The sequence below is a fragment of the Brassica oleracea genome, chromosome C2, assembly GCF_000695525.1.
Source record: "Brassica oleracea var. oleracea cultivar TO1000 chromosome C2, BOL, whole genome shotgun sequence".
Taxonomy (NCBI): domain Eukaryota; kingdom Viridiplantae; phylum Streptophyta; class Magnoliopsida; order Brassicales; family Brassicaceae; genus Brassica; species Brassica oleracea.
In genome coordinates, this window is record NC_027749.1 from 10,494,343 (window position 1) to 10,504,129 (window position 9,787).

The window sequence follows — 9,787 nt, forward strand, 5'->3', positions numbered from 1 at the left end:
CTGCTACCACAGGAAGAGCGTGAAAGACTTCACTTTCCCCTTGCTGATATGAGCCTCATTCTCAATTATCCAAGTTGTGAGATGTCACTTCACCAAGAATCATAATCCAAGTATTTCTTAGCCATCTACATGAGCCTCAACGATTCTTCTCCGCGAAGGGAACTAAGAGCACGACGTCATCACCACGTGTTTCCTCTCCGGCTTAAGCGCCACTATCGCTAACGCCACCACGATCGTAAGAAATCTCCGAACGCGATCACCACGAGAGCCAAGTCTCTAGCCTTTCGCATCTTCACGGAGGCCATGGCGAGTAAGAACGGCGGAGATCCGAACTTCAAATACGGTTGGTACGCTGGCTCCAGAGAACAGATCAAACGGATCGTCTCGTACGGATTCAGCAGCAGCGAGATGAGATCGATGATCGCTTCAGACAAAATTAGGGATTAGGCGAGACTTATGCGAATATGACCTGGTGATTTAAAGCTTCGTAATTGGCTGATTTAATTGTTCTACGTCGAGACACTCTCTGATGCTCATATAGCCCTTTTAATATAGTATATAGATTAATTGATGGATCTTGCAGCTTTCATGCTATCAATTAGAGGCGGATGTTCGGATTCAGATCAGGTATTTAAGGTTTTTGAATATTTCAGTATAGAGGTACAAAACTCATTAGTGTATTTTTTTTTATACTTCAAATGGGGTTCATGTATTTGAAGTTTGGGGAATTCGGGTCAAATTTGGGTTTTTGTATTTTCACAATTTACATAGTCCTCACAAAAAAAGAACAACAAATGATCAAACCAAAATTCATAACATATAATTTTAGTCATGAAACAAACTCAAAAAACATATATATATGACTAATGTTGAATCGCTTAACGTAAATAAAAATAAAAAGAAAATGTTCGAATATGGAAAGAAGCCAAGGAGAATAATTTTTTTTGTGGTGTTCAATTTAATTAATTTGAAACAATTTAATTTTAAAATTGTGATTATCGAAAATTTTAACCGACTGCGAGTTTAGTTATAGCGAGAGTAGGATAAGAGATCTATTTAGTTTTAAGTTAAGGTGTATATATGTACATATGACTTTGGGTAGTGGTTCGGATTTCAGATAGAGATCGAGATCGAGTTCGGGTATCTAAACTTGTTCATTACAAAACTAAATCAGATATTTTGCTACTTCGGTTCAGAAATTTTTCCGTTCTAATTATCAGGTAAAGGTCCAAGCATACTACCCACTTAAAAGTGGGCCCACGAAAATTAAAAAAAAACGTAGGGAAAATAACAATGCACTATTGGGTTTGGAAAACGGTTATATTGGGCCCATTTGGAGAAGAAGACGCCTAGAATCTTGGCCAACCTTCTTCCTCTACCGCTTTGAGTGCGTCACCGGAGAATCTGTGGCTTCTGAATCCTCGCCGGCGTACTGTCCTACATTGCAAACAGAAAGCGGCACAACTACACATCAATGGAAGCTGAAGATGACCCCCGCAACAAGGACCTCTTCTTCGTGCGTCTCTCTATTTTCCTTAAGAATCTCTCTATGGCTTTTGCCAAGTTTTAGGATGGTCATCATCAATCTCTTTCATCCACCGAAGCTGCTTATAGTCCCAATGCCAAGAGGAAAGTTGAAAGCGGTTTTGGTCTCTTCTGCGTTATGAGAAAGAGAGCTCGTGGTGATGATGATGACATGTCTTCTTCGGATTTCGATTACGCAGAGAAAGGTGATGACTTTTACTGCAGTGACAGTGACAGTGACACAGACCTGTCTGAATGTTCAGAGTTCGATGTTATATCACATCATGTTGTACAAGACAAGGGTTTGATTGGATCAGAATCTCTGTCCACATGCAACTCTCCTTGCCTCAGTGAGGATCATAAGATTGGCCTTGGAATCTCTTCATTGCCTTTAACGAAAACCCTTGAAGAACCCGGTAGGCAGTGGTCAGTGTGTGGCTCTGTAACCGCAGTTAGAAACATACCTTTATTGGGAGATAGTTCCTTGGATGAACAGTTATATGTGAATGTGAGCACCTCTGAGGGCAGAGATGCAGAAACTTTATACCAGGAAGAAGAAGCTGATGGTGAAGATGAGATGTCCTTTTCTGACATTGATGCAATGGTAAAACTTGATTACTCTTTGACACACAAGCCTGTCAAAACTTTATAATTAAAATGTGTGTTTCGTGATCTCTGACTTCACTTGAAAACATCTCCAGATACGCAGATTGAATCTGATCCCTGATGATTCAGATTCATGCTTAGATATGGAAGGTAGCTCATAGTTACTAGTTCATTTTGTTGCATCCACAAAGATTGTTAAAAAAACATGTCACGCTTTATGATTTCTAGAACGGAACATGTCTAAGCTTCCAAGGCATACATTACTTGGACTGGAACACTGCTCAGTGACTTCAGTTCCGAGAGGAATTATATCTCAAGGGGCAATAGCTGTCCTGCATTGTCGTGATTCAAAGCATTTTATCAGGAAACAAGAGGTATGTAAGTAACACAATCAATGTCCTATGTAGTCAGTCCTCTTAGTTATATGTCACAAGCTCATTTTGTCTGTTGAAAGGTAATTATTGGGAGGTCATGTGAAGGCATGAATGTTGACATTGACTTGGGTAAATACGGTTATGGGAGCAAGGTATCTCGGCGTCAGGTGATTCTCTTTATCTCTTTCAATGTTAAAATAAGTTCACTAATCAAAGTTCTTGATTACCATACTTTATATGTGACTATACTTTTCTTCCTAGGCACTGGTGAAGCTAGAGAAGAACGGAACATTCTCCTTAAAGAACCTTGGAAAGCGACATATCAGGACAGATCGCATCCCTCGCATCATGTAGCTCAGTCGACGTAAGTACTATAGATTATGCACGTTGATGCATCTTTCCATTAACTAAAACTCTCAAATTGTGCCAGATCAGAGGAGAAGTGTTTGTGTTCAAGATTAACAAAGAAGCAGTGAGACAGTTCTTAAAGAACAACGCACGGAGAAACAGCAAAGACGACACCAAGTTCAGATGGTGCGAATAGATTATTGTTAGTACCTTTTGCTCTACTCGCCTCTGCATAGTCTTAATCACCCACACCTAACGCCAATGAGTGATCCCTTTAATCATATGTGAACATTTTGGTCTTCTTTGGTATATTTTGTAAGTTATTTAGAGCCAAATGATTTGGAGCCATATTGACAATTTATGGTCAAATGGGTACGTCATGGTTAGAGGACAACTTGAAGAAAAAACAAATCCATAACTGAATTTTGTCTATATATGACTTGTGAATCGGTAATAGGTCTTAGTAATAATCTGATTTTTTTCTGCTTTGGAATCTAAAGAGAAGAATCAAAAGCTCTTCTTAAATCTGAGTTTATGGTGGATGTTGATAGGACCAACCACACCTCACTTGTACAGTACTTGTCTTCACGCATATGTCGGATGGACCATCTCACACATGATCAAATAATTACAAGTAGATATATTAATTATCAATCTATATATATAAGAACATCTTTCAATGGCTCTATCACATGTCTTGCTCCTCTCATCCAACGGTCCTTTTCCACTCCAAACATGGCTTCTCTTGTTTCTCTTCTTCTTGTATTGCTCACTTTTTCTTTAGCAGAGTCCAAGACTTACTGGGGTGACGTGGCAGCTCTCAAAGAGTTCAAGAACTCTGTCGACGCCAAGTCCATGACACCTGGCTCATGCCTCAGCTCCTGGGACTTCTCCGTCGATCCCTGCGACAATTTATCCGGCGAGAAATTCACGTGTGGCTTCCGCTGCGACACAATCGTTTCCGGATCGGGTCGGGTCACGGAGCTCATCCTCGACCAAGCCGGGTACTCCGGCTCCCTCTCCTCCCTTTCATTCAACTTCCCTTATCTCCAAACCCTGAAACTCTCCGACAACTACTTCTCCGGTCCGCTTCCCGACTCGCTCTCCAACCTCACCCGCCTCACCAGCCTCTTCCTCTCCGGAAACTCCTTCTCAGGATCCATACCCGGTTCCCTCGGGTCAATGCCGCTTCTAGAAGAGCTCCTCCTCGACAACAACAACCTCAACGGCTCCGTTCCGACGAGCTTCAACCGTCTTTCCGGCTTAAAACGGTTAGAACTCCAGCAAAACAACATCTCCGGCGAACTTCCCGATCTAACCTCCCTCAAGAACCTAAACTACCTCGACGTTAGCGATAACCGGATCTCCGGTCCGGTCCCGTCATCGTTACCCGGTTCACTAGTCCAAATCTCAATGCGGAACAATCTCTTCCAAGGAACGATACCAGAGAGCTTCAGAAACTTAACCTCTCTCGAAGTTATCGATCTCAGCTACAACGAACTCGGCGGCTCCATCCCATCGTTCATCTTCGCTCACCAAACTCTCCAACAGCTGACTCTCTCCTTCAACGGCTTCACTTCTATAGACTCACCTCGCTACTCGCCCTCGGGTCTCCCCAGCGAGCTAATCTCCGTGGACCTCAGCAACAACAAGATCAGAGGCCCGTTACCTCTGTTCATGGGCCTGTTACCGAAGCTCTCAGCTTTGTCGTTGGAGAACAACAGCTTCTTCGGTATGGTTCCGACGCAGTACGTTTGGAAAACCGTGTCTCCTGCCGGGTTTCAGAGGCTGTTACTAGGCGGGAACTTCTTGTTTGGAGTCGTACCGGGTCCTTTGATGGCGCTCAAGCCTGGCTCGGTGAATGTGCAGCTCGCTGGAAACTGCTTCTCGTGGTGTCCCGCGACGTTTTTCTTCTGTCGGGGACAAGAACAGAGATCTCTTACGGAGTGCAGAAAGTTTAGCCGTGTTATTCCTTGATTGTTTCTTTTTTTCATTGCTTGGATCTTCGGGTCGGGTCGGATCTTTGTGATCATGTGAAGCTTTTAGTAGGGTCTTATGGCAGTTGCTTAACCCGAAGCTTAAAATGTGATTAAATTAATAAAGTGCCGTTAAGAGAGTCAACTAGGCGATGTTACGATACTAATTTATGTAATCAATAACATGGATGATTAGACCAACTCCATTTGGTTAGAATACTTAATGGGTTCTTAAAATTAATTTAATAGTTAATTGTGTACTTTATGAGATTTAGAACCTCTATTAATGTAATTAGTTGTGTGAAGGTCCAATGGAAGAACCCTTATGAGGTTCTTAAATATTTTTTTTAGAAATTAAATTATTAAACTTAAATATTACAAAACTTATAAATTATTTGATTTCATAACATTTAAACAAACATGAAATAAAAACATATGAAAAATAGAAATACAAATTTATAATTAGAAAGCCATCCAATGAGCTTGTAGTTGGATTCCTAGGCTGGTTTTGGGTATTATCATCATCCTCTTCTTCGTTACTATCAAGACTCTCTTCATCTTCGGGCTGAGAATCGTTGTCTCCTTTAGCACAGACTTGGACTTTCATGTGGGGAGGCAAACTTGGAGAAACACCGCTGTGGTGCGCATATTTTGATGAGAAATAGTTGACTGTCAGGTTCAAGCCGGTCACCAAGACACAGAGAGAGATATATAAGTTATGTCGGTAATTATAACGGATACAACAGCGTAAACAACAACAAGAAGCTTTATCTTTCTTTACCTATTCCAAGCTGGAAGAGTTAGCGTTGTGTATGCAAGCTTGATCTTGCATGCAAGTCCAGAGAAGGACTTGAAAGCAGCAGCAGCTTCTCGTACTGCCCGCTCTCGGATGCTGCCACGCCCACTCAAATTGCAACACGAGACAAGAAAGCAAGGAGCTTTAGCCAGGAATTGGTGATTATTATTTTAAATTTTGAAGTTTGGGGGTATCGAAGATCAGAAACTTTAGACGACAAAAGAGTACCTTTGGTCCCTTAACAGCAAGATGGTCTCCAACACACATCTCCCTGTAATGATGAGACATCCTTCTTTGCGGATACATCTAGCTTCACAATGTTAAACATGGTTCCGTTTTTCTTTATTTTGCAGAGAGTTGAGAGACGACACATTTTGATTTTAGTTTTTAAAATGAGGAAACCAAAACATCATCTGAAATATTAATACCTCTAACTACGTTCCTGTCTAAAGGTAGACCAGCTACAACACCATGTTCAAAATTCAGGAACAATGATAAGATTTAGACAAAAATTCAAGACCAAGTTTGATCCTTTTTTAACATGTAGCTTTAAAGAGCAAACGCTAAAAACAAAGGCAGATCAAACTCAACAGCTAGGAAATGATTAAATCCCAGGAGCTAAAATGAAAATGAAAATACCTGCATGTTGAAGGATGAACTGATAATCCCTAGAAGCAAGATAACAGATGCTAAGTAGAGCATGATATGATTATTAGCCATGAATCTCCGTCTTCTCCCTGATACAAAAAAAATTCAGAAGCAAACAATGATTAGGGTTTACGGATTGATTACCGATCGGCGATTCAGTGAGGAGAGGTGATTTCAATTCCAACGAGGAGATTCACAAGATTCAAATCAACACATAAACTCAAAGAATTCGAACACGGATTTGGAGAAGGAGAGCAAAACCGATGAGAAAGAAAGAGACAGAGAGAGAGAAGATCAATACACAGAGGACACGTATGGGATGCTTAGTGGTTCTAAAACCCCTTAATTTAGGGCCGGTTCTTTGGTTTTATCTCATTTTTCATTTATTTTTTTTGGTTTTTTTTTAGAACCCTTTCTAAAAGACTCCGATGGAAATGCTCTTAGATAAGACGATTCTGTTGGATATGGTTTTTGGACTCTAGCAGCAAACCTTTGGCGAGCAAAGAGTTTGTTTGGGAGAGAGGTGAGATTTCTAAGTGTAGTTTGCTTGGGCTTTCCACTTTGGGCCCTATTATTTAAGCCTTTATTAGACGATACGATAAACAAAAGTTTGAAGAACATGATTTTGAATGTTTCATTCTTTCTCTCCATCTCCATGGCGCACAAAATTCAAAAAAAGGAGACAGCCGAAGTAAATGTTAAAAGAGTGCTCCGATAATGGAAATATGGGCCTCTGTGGCACCTGAAGCGAATATCATACAGCTAGACCAAACACCAACATCCCTTTCAAAATTTTAAAGACATTATCACTAGTATTTTATCAAATCAACAAGTATTTTCCTTCGATGAAGCCTTACATGCATTTGGGTTTTCTCAAAAGTCAACACTAGCAATATATACAATCTGAGATGAGATGAAGGAAAAATTCGGATTGTATCGGTTCATGATATGTCAACCATTGATTTCATATCAAACCAGCTTTCGAGAAAAAAAACCCATTGATTTCATATCCATCATATATTCTTTTTTTTTTTGCAACAGAGCTACATCCTGTTTCCACCATCATATATTCTTATGAGTACTTTTTGAGTGGGTGAATAAATAATAGAAAAAATTGCCAAAACGGAACATAAAAACAACATAGTTATTCCTATAGCATAAAATTATATTTGTCTATTTATTCTTCTTTTTACCCTTTCCATTTATGAAATTTAATGAAATAAATACTTTTATGAATCCAAAAAAATATTAAAAATATAAACAATTAATAAAACACCTATATACACAAACACATATTTTTTTTGGTTAAAAAACTTGATAAATAAAATTTTAAAATTACGTTCCACTACAAGTAGAATTCATCTTCTACGAAAAATGGGTTAGTAGAAAACGAATTCCAGAATAAACAAGTCCATCTACTTTTTTTAAAAGAAATAATCTAAAAATGATTAAAATTCTAAATATGAAGAATGTGAATTCTACTAATCGTAAAGATCGCTATTTTTCTTTTGAATGCAGCTTCTACTTTTATGAAGTATTCTAAAATTCCGGGTATGCGAAATCTAAACTTAACACGAACGTCTACAAAAAGTAGAAATTGTATTCAGAATTTTTGTCATGGTTCTACACAGTGTAGAAGGTGTCTTCTACGGATAAAAACCCAGTTTTTCCGAAAATTAAGCAAGTTTCAGTTAAAAAAATATTCTAATTTTCTAAAACGTGTCCTGGTCGATTTTCTTTGTGAAAATATAAAAAAACGCTTTTGCCTTTTCTTCTTCATCAATTTATGATTTCTCCATAGTTTGTCTTGTGATTTTCAAAAACTCTTGTTCTATGATGCATATTAATACAATATGTGGTGTTTGAAAATTTAGTGTAAGCACATGATCAGTTTTTTTGGCTGATGATAATTGGGGTAGGCTATTGTTATTGGAATCAAGCTTTACCTTAGAGGATTTTAAAAGAATAGTTTTGGAAGATTTTAGAAACCAAATGCAATTAGGTTACGAGATATTTTTTTATCTGTGTCGTGTGTTCTTTTTTTAAAAATTATTTTTACATTTTTTTTTCTTTTTAAAACATTATGGAATTACCTTATTTTTTTTATTTTTTTCCATTATACTTTTTAAAAATGGTTTTAATTTATGTTTAATTTGATTAAGGAAATGTTAGTTTTGGGATTATAAAAAATATTATACTATAGAGACAACTTAGTGATGATTTTATACCATAGGGACAACTATATTGTTTTTTTTTTCCGTTTTGGCAATTTTCTCTAAATAATATACACAATTTGCTTGCCCATTCCTAGAAATGGTAACAATATTTCAATCTTCGATACATTAGTATTTCTTAGCATTTAATTCAAAATAATCAACAATGTTCCTGGGCGTTGTCGGAATCTGCTTTATTGCCACTTTTTAGTTGTCACGAATTTGAAAAAGGGGAAAAAAGGAAAAAGGAAAAAGGAAAAAGGAGAAAAAGTAAATGCGACCATCAATTATTATTCGTGAATAATACTATATTTAAATCTGAGTTTCCATCGTAGTAGAACTTGATATTGAAAATGCAAATGACTTTGTTTGAACAAAAAAAAAACAAACACATTAACTATTTTTGAAAATATGTAGTATTACTTTGATCAAAAAAAGATGTAGTATTACTTGAATTATTGTAGTTAAAGCATCATTCGGGCATCATTTTTTTTGTTTAATCTTGAGAAATGAAAATATCCCAAACCCAAATGTATAAACTAATCTCCCAAGAAGAGGTCCAGTCCAAAGATGAATTTTTACTTCGGATATTCAAATAGGTTGTAAGATAGATCCATATTCGCGTGGTCCCAAAGTGAAACTTAGTGGAGTGTCTTCAAACCTTAAGATTGTTTAGCACCCGAAAGCATGTCTACCGTTAGATCAGCACATTGTGGTTAGTTAGGACATGATCTTATATAAGTATCTTACTAGTATAATATCAATATTTTTAGTCTAGTTTAATTAAATAATTTAATTTAAAATTATAAAAATTGTCTAAGCCAATAAAACAAAGATTGTAAGTTCAGGAAAAGGAGCATGTCGGATAGTGAAACAGAGGAGGTGTTACACGAGTTGATGGATGTGTAACTCGCGGTTACAAGTCAGTTATGAGACGATGACGTGTCAGTGTCTCATTGGTTCCAGGATATTACTTTGGCGTGAAACAAAGGAGATCTGGAAGATTTGGGCTTATCACAATATTATGAAAGATAGAATATTATGTTAAGGGTATTTAACCTGATTACTTTGGGTAGATCTAGGTTAGCCGTTTAAGACTGAAAAAGCTAGAGCAAGAGGTTTGTTCTTGAGAGCTGAAGAAATACGAGTGACATTGTGTGCAGCTCGTGTTTCTGTTTTGTGAGATTATAAATTGGTCCGTCTCTAATCGTGTGTGACTGAGAGTAATTCAGATTAAACAGATCTAGGAAGATTGTTTAACAGATTTCTAATATACAAGAAAGCGTTCTTGGTATCCTGCGT

General features: G+C 37.7%; 2 protein-coding genes across 2 annotated transcripts; both read left to right on the forward strand.

The window, feature by feature from the left end:
* Positions 1–1,759: 1,759 nt before the first annotated feature.
* LOC106323411 (microspherule protein 1) lies at positions 1,760–3,191 on the forward strand (the record flags this gene model as incomplete). Its single annotated transcript, XM_013761544.1, is given in 7 exon segments — positions 1,760–2,128; positions 2,226–2,280; positions 2,359–2,504; positions 2,585–2,671; positions 2,766–2,827; positions 2,829–2,868; positions 2,935–3,191. Coding segments are annotated over 7 exon segments (873 nt in total), but the record flags the coding sequence as incomplete, so codon positions are not given.
* A 359-nt stretch (positions 3,192–3,550) lies between these two features.
* Positions 3,551–4,973, forward strand: LOC106325245 (receptor-like protein kinase 5). The gene has a single exon (XM_013763280.1). The coding sequence runs from the start codon at positions 3,588–3,590 to the stop codon at positions 4,827–4,829; it is 1,242 nt and encodes a 413-aa protein (XP_013618734.1). The 5' UTR covers positions 3,551–3,587; the 3' UTR covers positions 4,830–4,973.
* The last annotated feature ends 4,814 nt before the right edge of the window (positions 4,974–9,787 follow it).

Excerpts from the sequence above, each read along its gene's own strand:
- LOC106325245 (XM_013763280.1), top strand. The coding sequence starts at position 3,588 with ATGGCTTCTCTTGTTTCTCTTCTTCTTGTATTGCTCACTTTTTCTTTA.